This window comes from Bacillus rossius, assembly GCF_032445375.1.
Source record: "Bacillus rossius redtenbacheri isolate Brsri chromosome 4 unlocalized genomic scaffold, Brsri_v3 Brsri_v3_scf4_2, whole genome shotgun sequence".
NCBI lineage: Eukaryota > Metazoa > Arthropoda > Insecta > Phasmatodea > Bacillidae > Bacillus > Bacillus rossius.
In genome coordinates, this window is record NW_026962011.1 from 35879961 (window position 1) to 35903174 (window position 23214).

The window sequence follows — 23214 nt, forward strand, 5'->3', positions numbered from 1 at the left end:
TGCATAATAAAGCAATAAATTTTACAAAGAGTCAATACTTAACCGAAACCGAAATGAAACCAAATGTTGCTCACATAATGTATCACACAATTCTGTGTTGTCCTAAAAATTAATTGGTTAACTGTCACACAATCAAATCCAAAAGAAAGACCATCCTATTTTCAAAGCACACACAATGACATAACAGTAATATTTTCCCAAGCAACATGGTGCAAAAAAATACACAAGCGTTTTCATTTCGATCTTCAAAGATGTACATCAATAAGTTTTATTTTAAAACAAACTTTCAATACAGAAAGTAAGTTTAGGCTAAGTTTTGCACTATTTTATACAGTTTTATTTAGATTATCTTTATATGTTAAATACTGTAAAACCAGTCATTATTTCAAAACATTGACTAGGAAGCGCTACACTGAATTTAGCATTGTAGCATGAATGTTGGAGTAGTTTATCATAAATGCACACAAATTTATTTATTTAAGTAGTGATTAAGAAATATGGTAAATAGTAAAAACTGTAGCATCCCTGTCTATTTTAGTATATGTTAAATTGTGTACTGTAGTTAGTAGCAAAATCAAACCGTTAAAATGTTAATTGAATGAAGCAAAGCAGTGCAAAAGCAGAAATTTGCTTAGTGTGTGTGTTTTTTTTCCACTGACCCTAAACCACAGCATGAGGTGCGGGGAGGGGGGAAGCAGACAAATTTTTAACATTAATCCAACCAAAACACCACAAGAATTAGTAAACATGTATTCCAAAGGATGCATACGGCAGTTGCGTTCGTCACTGCCGTCTTGACAATCGTTGTAACCATCACAATGCCTGCTGCGGGGAATACAATGCTTGTTGGAACATTCAAACTGATCCGCAGTGCATGCTGGAAGAACACATGGGAAAACAAAAAAAAAATTCTCACAGAACAGATTAAACCAGATGCGTACAACCAACCAGCCATGTACACATTTTCTTGAAATAAAATTAAGAAAAAAAAAAAAAGAAAAAAAAAACTTTTTTTCAGGAATATGAAGGGGCAAAGAAAAAACAAAACAAAATAAAAACCAACTAAACTGACAATTAAAAATAATAATAATTTTGTATTTTACCCATCACCAAAATAATAATTTCAATACTAATATATTCTACATACGTATACTATACTGCAGAAAGCTACAAATTATCACTACAGACTGTCAGACAATACAAATTAAGTGGAATATCAATGCATCCTCAGGTTCTTTATTTAATTTAATGACTAGGTAGGCAGGCAAACTGGTGGACTAGAAAAAAAAAAGGATTACGTACAATAATCAGTACAGGTTACCATAAAAAATAGATTCCTAAAAAATATTAATGATGTGAGTGCAATAGACATACATTAAAAACTATTAATAGTAAATAAAAATGATAATGAAAAAAATTTTTTTAAAAAAGAAAAAATCATACTAAGTATGATCTATGTGTGTGTGGTATTGTAACTAAATGTATACCGGTACTAATTTTTGAAACTAACTTGTATAACATTGTGTAATTTAAAAAAAGTTTTTAACAGTAGTTACAAAGTTTATAAAAAAACATAAAGTAATAAAATACATTTAATGAAAGAAAAAAGTTATGGCAGCAAAATAATTTTTTTTATATAAATTTTAGTATATGTTATATAATTTTGCATTTGTATGAATTAAGTTTGAATCATATAAAAATATGCAGAAAAATGTAGCTTGCTTACATAAAATAGTCATGAATAAGAAATTCTAGACTGTACAATACTTGTAAATCAACCATTTCCTTACGGACAAGATGTAAATAAATCATTTAGGATTAACACTTTAATTAGCAAGCAACAAATTACAATGATATTTTATGATCTTAAGTTCTTTGAAATGTGAATTTATAACTTTCCTGAAACAAGTTCTAGCAAACTAGATGTAGCCAATTTAACAATGAATTGCATCAGTGAAATTCAGTTTTATATATTAAAAAATGAAATCTACTCAAATTCTAATTATGTATTCTAGAGACTGTTTGGAGTCCAAAATTGTTTTATATTATTTATTTAAGCCGAATTTGAAGTACACAATAACTCACACTTCAAACTGCATCCCAGTAAACCAGAATTTTTTTTTATTTAAAAAATAAAACTATTAAATTATATTTTACCATGTATCACACATGCATAGGAAAATATGCACGTAATTATTCAAATGTATTATAAAATTTAAAACACTGTATTTTAAAAATACACACCCGAAACCATTTTAAAATATATTAATTTATTAGAGGGATTAACTCTCTTCACCCATGAATTTTCTATGCATGAGTGTTACATAATATGCAAATCAAAAAATACAAGTTACAATTTAAAATATAGTAAAAATACAGTATATGATGGTCATCACCACTTTAAAAATAAACTATTTTAACAAAGTAAAAAACCACGGTGGAAAGTGAGACAGCAAACAATCAGAGAGAGACAGTTCCCAGCCAACACACAAAGAATCCACGAGTCACGGATGCCAAAATCCAAACATGTAGAAGAGTAACATCAATGGACAAATGCCACAAAATACACACACTTTACTACCAAAACTATATGTTGGTAAATATCATGCCTTAACATTCTGAGAAAAAAGAAATACCTATTACTGAATCAGAATAAAATATTTTAAGCTTTTTATTCGTAAACACTACAATTTCAACAAATTTTTGATTTAAAAGACACAAAAGTTTTAAAACTTCTATAATTTTAAAGCTAAAGCTTTCAAATTATTCTAAGGTACGACTAAATAAAAAATTTATAATTTATTAAAATTATTTATTGTAAATAAAAAGTTCCCATTAAGGGCCCTGACCGTTTGGGCAAACATACGGTGTGCAGAAACTCAGAAGAAACCATGCAGTTTGAAAAGTGCTCAAGATATCACAGTAGTGTCTGTTTACGAAATGCATTAAGAATATGCTAAGGGCAGATGAGTATTTCTGTTCCCGTATTTTGTTTTTAAACTGTATTTTAAGGAGAGTGAAAATGATTAAAACAAGTATTTTACGAGTATTTTTTTAGACAAGAAACGCCCAGTGCAGATTTTTGAAACTACTCAAGAGACTGCATTACACCTTTTTCTCAATTTCTCCTCCATCTAATAGTTGCCCTACGCATGATGAGAAAACTGCACACAAGTTGAAAGGCTTGCACTTAGAGGTGATACCATGCTAAAAACACCAGCGAACATCACTTTTATCATCCTGCCTCAATAACAAAAATTCACCTCTTACGTAACAAACAGAAATTAAATAAATCATTACAAGAAATAAATAGATAAAATAATTTTTCTATGTGAGTGATATTTTGTAGTTATTTTTTCACAACATTATTAATGATTTCAGAGGAATACAACACTTAACTGTTAATCACTGTTAATGCTGAGCAGTGATAAACATGATAGGTGGGTCAGTGCGATTCAACTACCTCTTTATATTATTGTATACTAACCTACAAATTTTCAGGCATATATTTACCAACATACTACTTAAACACACACTGAAACATTTAAAAAGAATGTGGACGATCACGTAGGTGAAAATAAGAGAAGCACTGAAAATCCACAGACAGGCAAATACTTACAATATTTCCCAGCGATCAGTGTCTCTCTAAGGGAGTTTGGACGAACACACAAGAGAAGAACGACGAGAATTTAGCACCACAAAACGAAGGCTACCAATCTGATAGTAAGATGACTAACTACAAATGTGAAGGCAGGTAACAGAGGTTGTCTTCCCCACGTGTTAAAAGTGTTACTGAACTTACGACAATACTCTTCATCAAGGCTGTCTCTGGGACAATCAATTTTGTTATCACACCTGAGGATGGCATCAATGCATGATCCGTCGCGACACCGAAACTGACCAGAGATACAAGGAGCAGCTGTCGACCCACACATCAAACAACAGTCAAACAAATCAGTCGTCATGCAAGGGAAACAAACAAAAAGTTAAAAAAACATCACAATGTTAATGCACTGCAAAAAAAATATTTCATAGCAACTTCTTTCCACTGAATTTGACTTGATTACTGAAAGTAAGTGTGAACATCAGTTCTCCCACTATGTTAAAAATATAATTTTTATTTAAATGTTGTGTTGTATTTAAATGTTTGTTACAGTAATAAAGATATTAAATGTGTGTTACAGTTATAAACATACAACCAAATGTTGTACACATTATATTTTTATCATTCTAATTATGATATATTATTACTGCAGCAAAATAAATTTTATTTTATACTTTAGTTTTATTTCCAAAAGTTAAAAAACCAATACTAAATAATTAAAATAAAATAAAAAGTAAATTCTTGTCAAAACCAAAATGCATTGTATTTTTAATGCTGAAAAAAATTTATGAACTAAAGAATATTTATGAGTTTCCTGCTAAACAATCAACAGTATTTTAAAAAATAAAACATTATTGTTGAAATTTAAAAAAAATTAAAGCCCTAACTATAACATGTTTGGTATGCAGCTACAAATTAATAATGCCTGATGATAGTTGTAATACTGCAGGAAAATTTAGTAAATAATTGGTACTTACTTAACACAGAAAGGTAGTAAAAACAGAATCAACAGCTTATGATCACACATTTGAGCAAAACAATAACTTTAAATAAAAAGCATGTATTACTGCCCCACATGCAAGTGTGAAATGTCTGGTTCATTCAACACAATATGTACACCATGCTATGTTTAAATAAAATGTGCAAATCTGCATTCCAATACCCATTACACAAACCCATCAACTTTGCCAAATGTGAATACACACAATAACACAGATCATGCACAGGCATTCTCGACAAATTCCGACAAAAAAATAATTAATTAAATACCTTACACAGAAAAATATTCGGAGTTTTAATTAACTATTAAACACTCTATAATTATTATTTCAAACTGTTACATACAGCAGATCACATAATTATATCAGTTGTTTGAATTACTTAGTTTTTATAGTTGAATGAAGTTATAAAATTACAAATTATGTTTATCTTTACCTATACCAATTCAAAGTTTTTCCATTCGACAAAAGTACAATTTTAATTGCAAAACACACATATTTTTTGTTAGTATGAAAATTGCAATGTTTAGAGTTTATAGATTTTACTATAAATTAAAACATTAGAAAATATATCTCTAACTTTATACAACTAGAAAAATAACAATGCAATGAGAGAGGTTCTTAAAAATTAGATAGTTAAATTTTCTCTTTACCTATATTTGTGTTTTGTAGAAAACTCAATTCACAAATATCAAATGCAGATACTTAGATTTTTTTGATAGACTATTACAAAACATTTTAAAAAACCTAAGATTTTTTTAAGTCAAAAAAATTTCACACATCATTTCTCCTCCTAGACCTAAAGGAAAATGGTTTATAACAAAACTCCCCAATTTGCCATACCTGTTTGAATCCAGAGACATAGATATCATGTACAACAGTTTGCTATGTACCCCATGGAAAATTTCTAGCCCAGATTTTTTTGCAAGAAAACATATGGTTTAAAGTTCGCCAAAGTTACACAATAAATACAAAAAATTGCAGCTTAGCTATACCACCAAGCAAAATTTATTACGTTTGAATGTAAACAGCCATTATGCGCAGTGATTTTTACTGCTAAAACTATTTAGAATGGTAAGAAATTAGGTGGCAATCATTACCAGATATATCTTTAACGGATGCTTTTTGCTTCTTATGGAACAGGTCAGACCGCATAGTTAAATGTGTTTAAATTTGTTCGAAAAGGTTTTACAGTAATATAGCCAAATCATTTCTTGCTAATTTTTGGCCTATGACAGAAGTTGGTGGCGAGGTTAAAGCTGAATGAAGAGATACCTTTCAAAGGGGTAACATCATTACTACGATCCACCTAATTCTGTTCGATTTTGAACAATTCAATTTGCTTCCCAAAGATGATTCTACATGTCACCCAACCAGGTTTTTTTTTGTCAGGGCTTAAAAAATTCTAGGGTTCCATATCAAACGAGGAAAGAAAAATGGTATTTTTCATACATTCATACTTAGTACTACTATAGATATAGTGGCAATTTTTTTTTCACTCAGATAAAAACTAGTATACTTTGAACTACCTACGAATTAATCTTTTTTCATTACAGTATTGCTAAATACATATATTTTTAAAATAAACAAAACTTCACTTTGCACATGATTTTCATTTAGCTGGAAAACAACATGATTGAAAATATAGCCACGACAGATGAAGCCATGGTTAACAACATACGTCAAAAACCAGTTTTGTCAAGGCACTGAATTTTGTTCTGTTTAAGGAGCACTATTAGTAAGTTTTGTGTAAGATTACACCCAGACAAGACATTATTTTATAAATTTTGCACTCAAACACTACTGACCTTCAGCCCTTTAAAACACTCACAATCTGACCACTGTAAACATACCGTGTTTTCTCGTATAAACGTCGCACATTTTATTTTAAAATCAAGTTTGAAAAGTAGGGGTGCGACAATTATGCGGAAAAAAAAATTTTTGTTAGGTAAAGTTATTCATAAAAACAAAACCAGTTCATGGAAAGTGCATTTATTTTAAAAAAGGTGGAGTGTACAAGAGCACGCCAAACAATCTATATTAATAATTCCTTAAACAAAAACCTTTCTTCAACTTTAAATAGAAAAACCAAAACTCTAACACGAACGCAAGCCACTTGAATCTGACGTAAACTAACTTGTCGTAGTACACACTTGCCACGAAAGAATGCGGGCTATCAAATGTAGTTAACTCGGCACCTGACAGAGAGTGCGCGTTGCATCCATTCGGCGAGATTTCGATATTCGACTACGTGCGTGTGCTCTATACGGGAAGCAACATAACCAAACATGAATGATGCGCTGGCTACATTTTTATAAGCGGTATGCCGCGGTAACGCAGACAATTAGATAAAGGAAATACTGTTTAAAAACATCTTTAAAAAACATTTACACGTCAGACAACTTTGTATTTCCGTTAATTAAATAAATAAATGGTAATGACCAAAATTAAATTTGAGATTATACCTACACCGCGGCGACGCAGACGATCAGATAAAGGAAATAATGTTTAAAAACGTCTTTATAAGAAAATTTACACGTCAAACAACTTCGTATTTTTCCGTTAATTTTTTAAGTAAGTGGTAATGACCGAATGAATTAGATTTCTACTTTAAAAGACATCGTTTTATATGGAAAAAATACCTACACAAAGCGCTCGGCATCTACTAGTGGGACCAAAAACATCATGCGACGTTTACGCGAGAAGTTTCTTATCCCAATTTTGACAGCCTAAAATATGGTTGCGACGATTACGCGCGTGCGACCATTATGCGATAAAACACGGTAGTCCTGCTGGACTGTGAGACCAGTAGTAATGGCACCTAATGGCACTAGTTTTCTTCTTTCACTGTATCTTCCCATGCAACATCCACGCTGACCACAACGTACATTACGACAATGTTCAAGACTTGGCATGTGTTACGCAGGAATCCACGTGACATGCAAAGTGTGAATCAAGTTAAGAGCAGAAGGAAGGCTTGTGTTAAAAATATTAACTTGAATTTTGTAGGCATACTTACTTTACAGTAATATGACGGTTGGAAAATTTGTCAAAATTATATTTTGTTTTCTAAGTCTGTAGAAATAAACCATTTGTGTCTATAAATTATTTGTGTCATGTTCCATTAATTTTGCCATTTATCATACATGGCCTATCAATTACCTAGTAGTTGATCTCCTTCCTTAATAACAAAAAAAGGTTTAAAGACTAAATGTTATCCTGAGGCTAGCCGTTAACACAACATAACAGCACACAAACTAACTTGGTGGATGAGTTAGTACCCTGCCTGCCAGTATGAAGGATAAAAGGTCTATGAATTTTATATTGAACAATAAGTCCCCTAAAAAAATTATCTGAGGATCAATCCTTTGCAACAGTCCATTTACAATCTCATTACCTGTTTGTTTTCTGAGCTGTGCAGAGACACACTCAATCTTTTCAACCCTGTAAAGTTTGTAAACAGTGTTTGTTGTACCTTCAATTGTAACATCAAATTTACATTAAAGAGTATAGGATCTAGTAATGTAATGTTGTTACAGCCACTGTGGTTGTAAATCATAATTCGAATAAAGCTGTTAAAAAGGAAAATATTAAGTAGTATTTAAGATAAAACTACTTATTTGTGTAGGTTTTGTGTATCGTATCATACAAGGAGAATAATTTTTAATGCAATTCAAAATTGCACCTCAGTTAACTTATAATTTGAATTTTTTTTTTCAATGTAGAAGAACTGCTTACATAAATAAATAAATAAATAAATAAATAAATAAATAAATAATAAGCGTGAAACACATGAATGGTTTCCACTCACGGCAGTTTCGCTCATCAGAGTCGTCTCTTGGGCAGTCGATGCGGCCGTTGCAACGCAGGCGTGCGTCGATGCAGGTCCCAGAGTCGCATCTCCACTCGAAGGTAGGGCGGCAGCCTGTAACGAGCAAGTGAGTGAGATTATTAACCAAATGCCTACACTGGAGAGTGTTGCAAGAAATCTGAGAACTACTAGTAACAAACCAGGTAAGATTTCTAACCATTATATTGCCAGTGATGTATACCGACACCATGTAAAGAGATACCAATAGAGCATGTGCCATTTACCATTCCTTAATTTTAAAAAAAATTTCAACTTTTAACTTAACTATCCACATTAGTTTTTAAAGTAAGCACTGTTAACATTTTCTAAAAATACTACATTTTCATATGAGCATGTTTTATTACTTAATCACTAGCCCCAAGTTAAAAAAGATAGCTACAGAAAAGTAAGGAAAAAGCTTGGAAAAATTGTTTGTGTTCCCAATCACCATAGTTTACTTGAGGTTACTAAGTTGATTAGTCAGTTTGATAAATTGTGTACCATTGTCCATTATTTTATAACATGTTTAAATGTAAATTTTTAAGGGTTTACTAACACGATTACACCCATTAATACACTCATGAACTCAAATGAAAACAGAACCAATTTCAGCGACAAAGAAGTTAAACTTTTACACTTTCGGAAAGACACACGAGATAAAAAAAAATCACTTCCTTTATCTTTTTTTTTTTTTAAATGACTGCATGTAACAGTCCAATTTAAAATGACATGGAGTACAAGCAGAGACATTTCTCGCCCTGAAGGCCGGCCTCGGAAAGTGGTCGAGGAACGGCGGAGCGACCCCGACGCTCTCGGGGCGGGAGGACTTACTGGCGTCACAGCTGCTCTCGTCTTCTCCCTCGGGACAGTCCCGGTAAGAGTCGCACACCTGAGTCCCGTCAATGCAAGAGCCGTCCCTGCACTGGTACTGATCGCTTTGGCAAGAGGGGCGGGTGGGCTCTGTGGGTCGGGCAAATCAAATAAAGGTGCCGATAAGCCAACCAGTGGACAGCAGAGAAGCCAAGCAAAAAATAAATAAATACTATAACCAAAGCAAAGAAGTACCACACAAAGTTGGAGACAAGGCTTGCAGCGGCCCATAAAACAGCGCCGTATTTATAATCTTATTCTTTTTAGAGAAATTTCAAATAGATAGTTTCAATTAAGTTCAATTATTTTTCTGCTAGTTTTAGAGTGAGGACTAAGTTATTACATTCATTAAAATTATTTTTCCAAAAAATATATATGTACTTTTTGCAAATTAATTTGTTAGCTTATTTTTTTTTACTGACAAGAGCTTCTATAAAACACTCTCACCAACTAGGTGCTAAAGGACTGCAATGTGCAATAACAGCCACTTTACATCTGCAATAATTCATCTCAATACCATAGTGCCCATAATGTGGTTGTAAATACAATCTCTTGCAATGAGTTTGCTTACTACAGAATACCAGAGTACAGTCATGCACTTAGAATAATAAAATATATAGCGTTCTGTGCTGCATATACAATGTCCAACCAATTTTGTCTAAAATAATTTATTTTTATCACGGGAAAGCAACAAAACGTTTTGACTCTTTAAGAGCGGTGTCATGTTACGGCTGTTTTGCAAATAAAAGGTCTAAAAAAAAGGTGTTTTGCCACTCTCACTGTCGAAAAATAAAATTCTAGGACAAAACACGAGGACAATGCTACCATTCCTACAGCCACAAATAGTTAAATGCTTTATTTATTTATTTTTAATGGATGTGACTTTGGATTTTAAAGCAGTTTCAAATGGCACACTGTCTGACGAAGGTCTGATTTTCACTTGATGGCCCATGCAAATTGCTGACTTAAGGGTCTTAACTCCACACAATGTAAGCAAATGCAAATGTAAATAATTCAGTGGCAGGTGGATAAACAATCCGTGCAGAGTGGTCGAGAGAGCTTACAGATCCAAAAGCTAGTCCTCACTCTCAAAAATAATTTAAATATACAATATTTATTGTTACCTATAATTTTCTTGGAACTTAATAGTTAAAGACAGTTAACAAATAAAAAGTCCCCAAAAATTTTAATGAACACCAATTTCCCAACAATTCATGCATCTGGCATTAAAAAAGAAATAAAAAAATAGATAAGCAAGGTTTACTGAAATTAAAGCATGAAATGTAAAGATAAATACTATAGAAAGAAATTTATAAATAAAGCTGTAAATGCTGAGAAAGCAAAAGCATTTTTGTTGCTGCAAGAAAGATTTAAGCTAGCAACTCTATCCCTACACAGATGTTGCATTTGTAATAATCTACTTGCAAACATCCTCTTGCCAAATTGTAATTGTTTTCAGTCTTGGCTTTACCTGCCAAAATGCAAACTTTTACAAAGAAATATTTTAAGAATGAGACTACATAATTTAAATTATATCCAATAGCCAGCGCTAAGGAAACACAGAAAATTAATTTAAATAGGATGACAATGAATCAAATAAAATAAAGTGTCAAAGAGTGTTAACTTATAATATTGTAGTGTAGGGATTGGACAGTTCAGGTTGTCCAGCCTGCATTATGAGTGAGCAGTAAACAGAGAACTATATGGGGAATAGGGTTGCCAACCGTCCCGTATTGTACGGAATTTCCCGTATTCCGTGACTAAAAGAATTATCCCGTACGTAGGCAGGACGGGACGTGATATTTCCCGTATCTTGTTTAAAGTTCAATTCACACACCCGCATTAAATTGAAAAAGTATTTTCCCGCCTGCGCCGCACCACCTGTTATATGTATTGCGACATTGCGAGGCTCCGTTTACTCCGCAGTTCACTGGCCACCAAATAGTTTATGTTGACACCGACAGGTGGCAAGTTGTTGCCAAGTTAAGTTTTTTTGTGTCTTGCATGTTGTATATTGTGTACTATATACCCGAGATGACATTTAATTTTAAGTTGGGTTTGTTTGGTGAAATAAAAAACGAGAAAATATATGTTAGGCATACATTTATTAAAATATATTTTTTTAAGTTGCTTGTTATGGTGTCCCTAGGGGTGGTTCTAATCTAAGGGGGGCGGAGGAAAGGCTAAGTGGGTTTAGCAAACCTCCCCTTCCCACACTCTTTCCTGATCACATTTTGCATTGGAGAGAGTTGAAGTTAGTTTACCAATGTTCAATCACATATGAGATATCTGGAATTTTTATACTTTGTTAACTAAAAATATCATTATGTATTAAATTCATCACTCAAAAAAATTATTAGGCCAATACAAAAAATTTTTAATATTTCAACCAGGTGCATAATTTATTTTCAGATACAAAAACAGCTAAAATAGCACCAATTTGCATCTAGAAATTCAAATTTTTCCGGGGGAGGACCCGCTCTATTAGGTGGAGTTCAGTGTCCCTTATGCTCAGGGTGAAATAGTTGGTAACCCTAATGGGGAAGGTGCTGATGCATTAATTAATTAATTATGTCTTTAAGCAAGCAGAGGCATGCAAATTGCAAAACCTAAAAGAGGAACTTGTCACAATTATATTGGTTACTGGAGTGGCGGAAGACTTATTATCAGAGGCACTACTGATGGATGGTGTTTTGACAGCTGAGCAGGCAGTTAAGAAAATCAGACAAGCAGTAACCATTTAATTAAATGTCATGGTAAGAGGGCAGAAAACAGTCTCAGCTATGGGCAGCGGCAGCCCTAGAATTCGCAGGATCCTGGTTTTACAATTTTTGCCTAACCCAACTAAAACTAGCTGTATTTGTTTGAGAGGTGTCCTTATATTTAGGTAAAGGGACCTATTGGAGAGCCTGTAGCTTTGGAATGGTCCACAGAGAAAAGAATGGGTTGGAGAGGGATTTCCCCTTCCCAGAAAATTGTAAAAGTTTTTAAGTCAAACTGGAATTTAAATTTTGATGAAAGTTTTTCTGATTTATCTTACGAAATATAGTTATTTTCAAATTATATTCAGGCTAGTTTTAGGAATGCTAATGATCAAATGTCGATGAAAAGGCGTCATTACATGAAACAGTAAAATCTTTGAAGGGTACCTAAAAATACATGCTAATAAAAATTTAATTATTCCTTTTCCCATTAATATCCACACTTTTATTAGAAAACTAGACAAACCAGATAAATTAAAATGGGAAGGGCCAGTGTGGCGCCATGCTAGATGTGGGGCCTAGGCAGTTACTAGGCTTGCCCAGCCCTAGAGCCGCCCCTGGCTAGACTGTATATTCCTAAAAATCTATGGAGAGCCACAGTATCAAGAAAACAGCAAGGCTGAGACAACAAAATCATGCCATTCTCTCATGGAAAACAGTCTTGGCTATGCTATTAAATCACAACCCAAAAATACATCACCAATTTCACATGTGGCTACCCTAAACCTAACCTCAACTTATAATGGTTTTTAGAAGAAAATAACTTGGCAAAATGCAATGCACTTGTACAGAATGATTATAAAAGAAAAATGATAGGAAGTAAAATGTAAATAAGAGTTTTTAATAATTTTTTTATTGCAGGGATGTGGTATTCATAATTTAGTAAGTTCTTGAAAAATTGCAATGTGCCTCCACAGAATTAGAAAATAAATAAGGAACTGAAGTAAATCAATTTTTCCAGTGTTTATTTATTTTTTTAAGAGGTATCTAAAACAAACAAGTCGATCATTCTTGTGATCTCACAGTATTTGTAATGTGGATAGCCTAACCAAACCACTCATCAAAAGGGTAAACTATTGGTGCTACTTGAAGTATTACAAAGTCCTCTTGGAAAATCAGTGTAAAACACATTAGAAAATTAAAAAAAAAAGTATTTAGGAATATTTTTTCCAGAAAAGTGGCTTTCTTTCATAATTACAGACTATTTTTTTTTCATTCTTGATATTTACAAATTTTTTTTATTACCATGCATAATTAATTACAATTCTGACTCAGACTCTACTTTTGGTTTCAAAATATAATCTTTAAACTGTACTCATATGTAAGTTAAGAAATACTCATTGAAGCAGTTAAAACAATTTTAAAAACTTGAAAACTTGTTCATATAATAAGATTTGACACACAAAAACCTTGTAAAAATTTGGAGGTTATAATTCTATCCATCCGTTTATCCCCCATCAAAAACACGAAGACCTAACTTTTGATAAACAGACAGATTAAATTTTTTGGGCCACCCTAATGGCTGCAAGTAAAGTAATAAACGAACTGATGACGGGCGGAGGCGACGGACCATTGTAATTCCGGCTCGATACTAACAGCGACACTGCATTTCTGTAACCTCAACAACATACCAGCTGTTTACACAACCGGAATTACAACAGCCCATCGACACCTTCCGTCCGTCATCTGTCCTTCGCTCACGTGACCTGCAGTCAATTGGATGGCCCGAAAAATTTCTATCCGTCCGTCCGTCGAAAGCTCGACAAGCCCTCACATTTAGATGCGGCAGTCAACTGTGGTATTTGTATTAGGTCATTCATATGTTCAGCATAATGTCCCAACAATCAATCACTTTTTTGAATTTTTCCGAGGATATGCTAATACACTATGTACAAAAACACGACTATTAGCAAACAACAACGATACAAATCTACGAGAGAGAAAAAAAAACTTAGAATGTTGGCTGCACTTAATTGGGGGAAAATATTCTGACGGAAGGATTAGGTGAAGTTGTGAATCGCTGGGCCAGATGGCTCTAACGAAAATGGCCTAGTCGCCGGAAAAGGGAACTGATATAAAAGACCCTTCGAATCATTGAAAAGGGGAGACGGGTGTTGTTGGTTATACGCTGAATGAGCTACCCTTCCTTTTCATTCCGGAAACTTTGGTGATAGGCATCCCTGCCTTCAATCTGGACCTAATCTCCTTAACCTTTAAAGCTTATTCTCAGATAGTGAGGTCTCTTTCCGCGCAGCCGTTAAACTCTTTCGAGCAGCTGCGTGGGCTTAGAGAGGACGTAGGTTATAAGGAAATTAAAAAAAAAATAACACTGATAGATTCCCATGTTACGCCATGTAAAATATGTTATTCTAGTGTCAACTGATCTCAAGGATAGGCAGCAATGACGCGTTGGCAACAAAATGTCTGAAGAACTTTTAAAAATAACGCACTAACAACAATGCAGCTGGAGATGTCTTATCTGCATTTTAAAAAACCCTGTTCAAACAATAGCCGAGATAAAAAAAAACACTAAAACACTGTATCACAGTATCAGTATGTTCACTAAAATATTAAAAACAAAATACTCAGTTGCGAACTGTATCTGGCAAGCTCTAAGTTTATAACTATAAATATCATAAACTCACATCTAAATAACAAATGAACTTAATTCCACTATTCAATGATACATTATTGAACTCAAACTTTGATCCTCGATCAAAAGACCGCAGGAGAAAAGAGCTTCTTTAATGAGTGCAATCTTGCTTGGCTTTATTTCTACTTGCAAGTCAAAATCTAAATTGGCTTCGATGTTATGACAACGCAAGGATCGTACCATTACACTGCAGGTTTAAATTCGAACTGGGGTGGAAACAAAAAAAAAAAGAATAAATGAAATAAAAGTTAAGAGAACATAAGAGCGACGAGTTTGTGAATGAATATGCCGAGTAATCCTAGCTAACGTGATGACGGACGCGATTTGACAGCAAGTAAGATTAGTTATAACGATGATGGGCGAGGCGAACAAACACGCCAATTTATTTGCGGGCGCGTGAGAACGTGTGTAACGAGAGAGAGAGAGAGAGAGAGAGAGAGAGAGAGAGAGAGAGAGAGAGTAGGTAGAGGTGTGACGAGAACAGGTGAGAATGACAGGATCGACAACTCACGAGATTTCAAAGGTTGGCAATCACCCAAGCATTTTTAAGTGCAATCCTGTTAAACCGCGGCAATATTTGCAATCAACTATGCGAGAAAAAAAAAACATACTTTCTCGAATTACTTGTGAACGTTCCATTTGTTGTACCGCTGAAGCAGATTTTGTCAAAACCGTCTAATTAATTGCGTGTACCAAAAATAACATTCTTGAAGTTTAGCCAATCACGAAATTCATCCGCAAATTCCACCCGTTTCTACCTCACAGTTGGAAGAAAAAATATTTCAACATGACGTAGTTATTTTCCGTCGAATAACAGACGTTATATATTATAGATGCTATCTCATTGGCCCAGAACAAGCCACAATGAAAAGGAACAGAGAACGTTTCGAAATTGTAGTACATATTAGGATCCCAAAACAATGACAAATATTGTATGCCATCAGGGATAAGATTTAAAACATTTGTGTTTTCTTTTGTGGTTGTATCAGTTCTTCGAACCCGAATTCTACCACTATGGTTCACATCCAATGGTAACCAGTCAGTCGTTAGAAGGCCAACAATTACGTGCGTGAAAACCTGTTCAAAGTACAGTCAAACAAGCAAATGAAGAAGCAAGGAGTGTTTGTCATGTTCCAGGTCATTATTTTATAATTACGTCCCGCACGGTTACACTTGCTTACTTTTTGAGTAGTTGAACTTTCACAAAATGGACAAAACAAGAGTGTCTTTACTGTAGATTAAAACCAGATTTTGAATGTTTTGTTAATACATCAATAATATTCTTTTGGATTAATGTTCAAAGTAAGTCAAGTCAACCCAGTGTCCGTAAATTAAAAAAAAAAAAAAAGCCGTTTATTTTACGAAGATCCATGGACAAGGAGGAAAACTGCTGGCACATGTATTTATCTTACTCGGTCTAATGATCGTTCAGATATTTTTTTCAGCAAAAAAAAAAATGCATGGTCCTTCGTATTCATGTTCGCTGCACTGGGACGAAAGAAAAGAAGCGGGGATGTACGGGGGTCAGTCGAGGCGGGCTGGAACTCGGAAGCGAGGTCACCGCTTAGATTGGTGAGTTACGAACGTAAGTGACAAGACAGTCCGCACAGAGAGAGGTTGTTTTATTTTCCACCCCGCTGCTCCTCTTCGCACGGATGATATGATCTGGCGGAACACGCACGAGCCAAGGAAGAGGGGGGTGGGGGGAGGACGAACTCTCGACGTCAGTCAGCGCTGAATGGATACTCACAGGGAGAGATCCACGGCGACCAGTGAAGGGGAGGAGGGGGGAAGGGGAAATATTAAGGCCGCGGAGTATTCAGGGGTCGGAGACGCGATGTGCGGTACTTGACCGCGCGGCGGTGTCGACAAGAACTAACCATCCCGGGGTAAAAAAAAAAAAAGAAAAGAAAAAGAAACCTCGTTCCCGACGATGAGAGGTGATGTCTCTCGACGACCAACTAGGTCATCTCCCGGCCTGGAGCACGCATGGAAGAGAGGGGTGGGGGAGAGGGGGGGGGGAGGACCCCGCTACGACTGTGACCGCTACAGGAGCCCCGACCTCCAGAAGATGTCTGGGACAGGCCGGCAGAGCGGGTTGGAGTCGGCAGAACAGCTGCGTTTACACACTCGTGACTTATCACACAGCCGCAGCAGTGGCGTATACATAATTTTGGAGGAGCGGTGAAAGAGGGGAAAGTGAAATTTTGAAGAAAAAAAAAAGTACCCTTTCCTCCTTTTTTTTTTCCTTCAAGCAAACACACACACGCCATTAATTTCATTGCAGCTCCACCTTAAGGTTTTATTTCAAGTCGTGTTCGGGGGGGGGGGGGGGGGGCAGGCTGCTACGCGGTCCCGTCAATGAAGTACCGTCAACTTGGTTGCGGGTAACGTTCCCAAATGTTCTATTCGTCCCGTAAGTCGACAATAAATTGAAATGTTTTCAAAACCTATGAGGGCTATGAGAAACATAAATAAATATATATATAAGTGTATTAATTACTGAAGGTCGTAAGCATTCTAACGATGCCATTCAGCAGCAGCTGAACCGCGAAGTTACGCAGCTTCAGCGATACTCGTCAGTTGCCCTAACTGAGGGTGTTCACGCGCCGGTTCGCTCTTGCACACACGGTTAAAAACGCGTGATTTCCCCAGAGTTTAAGGGAAGATAAAGGTCATCCGAAGTGTGCGGCGATGAATTATAAAAAAGGAACGGCGGAAAAGGAATAGGAAATCGAGGTAAACATAAACAATCTCGCTGCCGTGGGAGGAACCGTGAAGCGCCGGGATAAATCGTCGAAAAATGCATGTTCTGTCAGCTCTTGCATCGCCTCTATGACAACCCTCCTCCGCTCTCTCAGCACCTCTCTCTTTCTCTCTACCCCTCTCTCCATCTATCACCCCATCTCTCTTCACTCTCCCTTCTCTCTATCCCTCCACCTCTCTCCATATCTCTCCACCTCTCTCCATATCTCTCCACCTCTCTCCATCTATCACCCCATATCTCTTTCTCTCTATCCCTCTCTCCTCCATCTATTACCCCATCTCTCTTTCACTCTCCCTTCTCTCTATCTCTCCACCTCTCTCCATATCTCTCCACCTCTCTCCATATCTCTCCACCTCTCTCCATCTATCACCCCATATCTCTTTCACTCTCCCCTCTCTCCATATCTCTCCTCTCTCACTCCACCTCCCTATTTCTCTCTCCTCTCACTCCACCTCCCTATTTCTCTCTCAGCATCTCTCTTTCTCTATCCCTCTCTTTCTCTCCAATTCTCTTTCTCTCTCCATCTCCCTCTTTTCCTCCACCACTCTCTTTTCTCTCCCTCCTCTTTCCCTCTCTCCTTTTCTAGTCCCTCTCTTTTTCCCCTCTCTTTCTCTCACCCCTCGAAAGAACACAGAGAGAATTCGAAGAAGCTACACACTGTGTGTTCGACGGGCGTAGCACGAAACTTAATAAAAACATCAGAACGCCTGAGAGGATGTCTGCTTGGCTGAGAAGATACTGTCATTTCCTTGGGCTCCGCAACACACAGTGGATCAGCACAAGTATGAGTTTCTAGTTGATGGGAGATATTTGACCAATAAAATAATTACATTGCATGGAGTTTTCATCTGGCATAGTTACCGTGGTTTCTGAGCAAAAGTTTCCATGTTCTTTTCTTTTCTCGCATAAAATAAATTTCTGATTTTACAGATATGTCCTATGAAGAATTTTGTTCAGGGAATAAAAGTTAAATTCATAGACAAATTGCCGCGTATTTCTTGTAGATTTTACATACTATATACCCAGGAACAACTGCCGTTGATAACTGTTAACTTTATCAAATTTGTTTTTAGTTAGACAGCTGAATATCCTTCCATAATTTCTATTTTAAAATGTAAATGGTTGGTTAGCATGATACTTAGGGGCAGGTATTTTTCGCGAATAAATATGATCGCTCGTTAGACTGCAATAAGGTATGCCCGCGCTAACGATTGTTCCCTTGTGATTGGCGGCCGTCTGCAAGACAAGCCATTGCCCTGTTTGGCCGGGCCATTCAGGACGCCTTTGCTTCCGCATTGGATGGCTGTGATTGGTGAGCTGACATAAGACATGCACCTGAAATAAACCCCGCCAATCACGGAACACAGCCAATGCTAAAGTAGTCTCAAAATCTTTTCGCGAAAATAACATGACCCTACTAATACTCGATTTTATTCATAATTTGTGTGGAAATAACGCTAGATGCCTCACACAAACACGTAGAAAAAAGTGCACTCGTTCGTGGAATTAACTAACTTCCGTTTTTTATACTTAGGAATATTTACAATTTTTTTTAATGTGTAACCGTTTAGCTCTAGGTATATGGATTTGGTGGGAGTGATTTCCTGAATGCGACAGATGTCAAGGAACGGTAATGTGTAACAACTACGGTGCTGCCATCTGTGGCGGATGGCGCGAAACAAAGTTCACAAAGCCAAAGGGAAACCTTATATACTATTAACTGTTAAATGAAATTTAACAGGATAGGCAGTATTTTAACATTATTCCTTGTCGAAAATCAGGTGCAAAGCCGGGGTATATAGTATTTATTTTTTTTGTATTTTTATACTTCAAAATTCACTCTTCAAATCGAATGATTCAATAGTCAACTTAGTTGATCCGGCAGCGAATTATCGCGGCGGTTGTGGAAACCGTGTGATTCTCATCCAGAAATGTAGCTGAAAACAAAATTTGCGTATATTTATGACGCTCGTCATTATTTATAATAATTCTACGTTAAATTTCTTGTTCGAGTTTAGTATTATGAGTAGGGACCGGAAAAATTCGCGGGTTCAATGACCTGTAGGATGAACTCCATAGTTCTACGTACACTCCGTCAAATGCCATCCACTCATTGGCTGCTGTCTTGTGAGACGTTACAGCGTAGCAGCCTGTGATTCGATAAAGCTTTGGTTGGGTGTTTCTCATTGGCCCAGAGTCATCCAGTTGAGTTGTGAGCCAATAGCAGAGGCAGCACTGAGGTATAACGATTTGTATTTTAGTCTATCGCGAAATTAATTCGCGAATTTTTCCGGTCTCTAATTATGAGTGTATGTTATGTGCAACAATAGAACGCTCGTAACACGGGGTCAGAAGTTACACATCTCTGGCGAGTACTGAAAGACTCGCTCACGTGTCCCCCCCCCCCCGCTCTAGTTGACAGCCCGACACGGACCGAGCGTGCTCCGACTCGTACGCGAGCCCGCGAATAACAGCCAATCACGCGCGAGAGAGCCACGTCTAGCGACCCGTACAGTTAAGGCTGGGTTAATACCATTTAAAAAAAAAAAAAAAAAAAACACACACACACACACACAAGTGAGCGCACAGCAGGCCACGCGCACGACCTGTGTCAAGTCGGTTCACAATTGTAAATCTTCTTGTTGATTTCAGGCAATGATATCTCGCGATGTATCCGACATCTGTTGGAAGTGTTAGTAAGTAACTACATCAACTACCAAATGATCATCTCGTGACATCTGACCAGCAATTTGTGAGCACATATTTTTTTTTTCAACATATAAATAAATAAGGGTTATATAAAAAGTTTTGTTAACGATTATAATAACAAAATTTTTTTATTTACAATTTTTTCTAGTCACTAATAAGTAATAGCATTAATTATTTTTTTAAAGCAGGAAATACAACGGAGTATTGTAATATCTCGACAATTTCTTTCCACTGTATGATTGATAAATGTAAATAATTCTGCAGTCCCACCAAAATGGCTTCCTACTCGACTCCCATTGGCTGTTGCGCCATGAGTCCGGAAACAATATGTTCATTTCCCTCCCATGCGCAAGACCTGTCTCCCATACACACGACCGTCCTATGCACTATTGTTTGAGACCGGAAAAATTCGCGGATTAATTTCACGACAGCCTGAAATTCAAATAGTTATACCTCAGTGCTGCCTCTGCTATTGGCTCACAACTCACCTGGAAGACCCGGGGCCAGTGAGAAACACTCAACCGTAGCTGTATCGAATCACAGGCCGCTACGTTGGGACACCTTCACAAGAAAGCAGCCAATGAGAGGGTGACATTTGACCGAGTGTACGTAGAACTATAAAGTTCATCCTAGAGGTCATTGGACCCGCGAATTTTTCCGGTCCCTAGCTTTTGTGTGTCAGTAGGTTCGAAAACATGGCGGTCAGCTTTTGTGCGCATGATCTGCTGTTATTTAAATGTTTCCCGGAAGTTACGTTAACGGAGCAAGAATGGGAAGGGGAATGGCATAAGATTAGGTTCGCTTCCAGTGCAAGCACAAAGACTGTTCGGTTCGACTTCGCGGAAACTTCCTGACATTTAAAAAAAAAACGGATTATACATCTACTAAAGGAAAACATCAAAATGATCGCGACTCAGCGAATAATATATTACCGAGAAAGGTTAACAAGCCCAGAAAGGGAGTGAATGAATTTTTTTTTCTTTCTTGTGAAGGATAAAATGTCACTAGCCTAACAATTTTTTTTTTAACACACAGTAAATGTGCTATACACGCACGAGATATTCAACTGATACTATTGCAAGGTGGCCACTCTTCTGGAAGTAACATGTTCCAAGTTTTTCCCATGTTTTTTCAAAAGTATTCTCAGTGAACGTTCAGAATCAATAAAACTTAATTCGTCAAATTTACACTGAAGTAAATAATAAATTTATAACCAAATTATAATAAAGTTTTTCTCATGGTATTTCTCATGAAAACAATTTAGAAAATTGTGATTTAGCATTAAAACCTCAATTAAAATAATAATTACAGCAAAAGTCATACATAGCTGTAGGTTTATAGCAAAGCAGTATCACATTTTCACCCTTTAAGTTCGCAGGCGGAACTCTTCCAAACTAAAGCCAGTACCAGAGATACTGAAGCCAGAGGTACTGTGCAGATTACAGGTGAAAGTGCCCCTGACGTGTAACCACGTGGTCACTGGTTCAAATACCATCTTGGACACGTGTAATTTTTTTAAAATTAGTTTTTAAACTATCTTATTTCTGCTTTGATAAACATTTTTTTGGTAGGCATCTGCTAAATGAGTGACGCGTGGTTCTAGTATTATCTTTGAAGGATTTGTGCAATGGGAGTGCATGACTTGATGTAAGCTTTTGGACATACGCCATTGCTAAGCATGCTTAGCAATGGCGTATGTCCAAAAGCTTACATGTAGGCGTGGTTCTAGACTGAAGGCCCACTGCTAACATGGAAGACTTGTCACCCGTGTGTCTGTTTACGCTCTGTCTCACCTAGAGTCACAACCGACTAGAAATCTGGCAGATAGGCTACTCTAGCAATAACTAGTATAAAGAGTAAAACATAAACCAGGCATTAACTGACGTGTAAAATCACATATTACCGGATGCCGTATTTTTATAATTGTCTGCAGTCGCTACAGCACGTGAAAATCTGAGGAGATTAAGAAGACACAGAAAAAAAAATGTGTTATCTCTCACGTCCGATGCGTAAGATCAGGCAGTAAACATCAGCGGTCAAAAATGGTATGAGACGCAATATGTACGCACAACATGCAGTTTTCCACTACGCTACTTTCAACTTGCTAGACAAACAGATAATTCCCGATGGCTGTCATATATTCACAGGTTCCTTACGGTTTCCCAGCATCAAAAAAAAAATCACGGATTATTATAGGTTTCCCGATTTTCCCGGTTGGGTAATAATCCTGTTAAGAATTTTTTTTTACGAAAATTTATACTAAAAATATTGGTACTTGCTTGGGTGTAAGATGCTGGTGTGTATTCCGGCGCTCAGAGTTCAACTCCAAGACAGCTGAAAATTTAATTACTGTATTTTTCATTCTTCATTTACTTGTCTTTCAAATAATGTAAGTTATAACACAAGCAAGCAATGGCACTGTAACATTGTTTGAACGATTATTGAAGCTAATTGGGTAACTAAGAGAATGAAAAATGTTGAGAAATTGCCACGTGAAAAATACCTATGTTGTACATCGCTCGAAAAAGATACATTAAAATTAATAAAAAATACCAAGATTAACTGAAAAAAATGAGTAAAGTGATAAAGTCACTGCACACTGTTTTCTGAAGAAATGAGATAAATCATGAAACCGAGACAAAAGGAAAAAAAAAAAAAGAACGAAAAATCAATTGGTTAAACTATATACAGATACTTGCAAGCAACTATGAATAGTACTACCAAACATTTAAGGATCCAGTTATTTTTATATAAACGGGGAGACAACAAGACCTAACACATTAGGTTTTCAACAACAAATAATTATTTGTGTTACATGTAAATAAATTATAAGACAACAGCTATTCCTAGCCTGTTTCCCGTGTCTGTTTGTTCTCGGGGCCTAATACATTTTTAAGGGGTGAAACGTGAAAACAAAAAAAAAAAAAAAGGGGGTACAAATAGTGAGAGGGCACTATTTTCGGGACAGACATGTCTTCAAAGAATAAATTATGCAGGTACA

General features: G+C 36.0%; 1 protein-coding gene across 27 annotated transcripts in view; it reads right to left on the minus strand.

The window, feature by feature from the left end:
* LOC134542023 (basement membrane-specific heparan sulfate proteoglycan core protein) overlaps positions 1-23214 on the minus strand; it is a 649742-nt gene that overhangs the window by 177825 nt on the left and 448703 nt on the right. For 18 of the 27 annotated variants that reach the window (XM_063385818.1, XM_063385840.1, XM_063385838.1 and 15 more), the window contains exons 9-12: positions 9284-9412; positions 8414-8527; positions 3803-3919; positions 770-877 (exon numbers count right to left, since the gene is read on the minus strand). In XM_063385818.1, the coding sequence (XP_063241888.1) occupies positions 770-877; positions 3803-3919; positions 8414-8527; positions 9284-9412 (468 nt within the window). The remainder of the gene's footprint in view (positions 1-769; positions 878-3802; positions 3920-8413; positions 8528-9283; positions 9413-23214) is intronic. The other 9 variants (XM_063385841.1, XM_063385839.1, XM_063385829.1 and 6 more) reach the window with 5 other exon arrangements.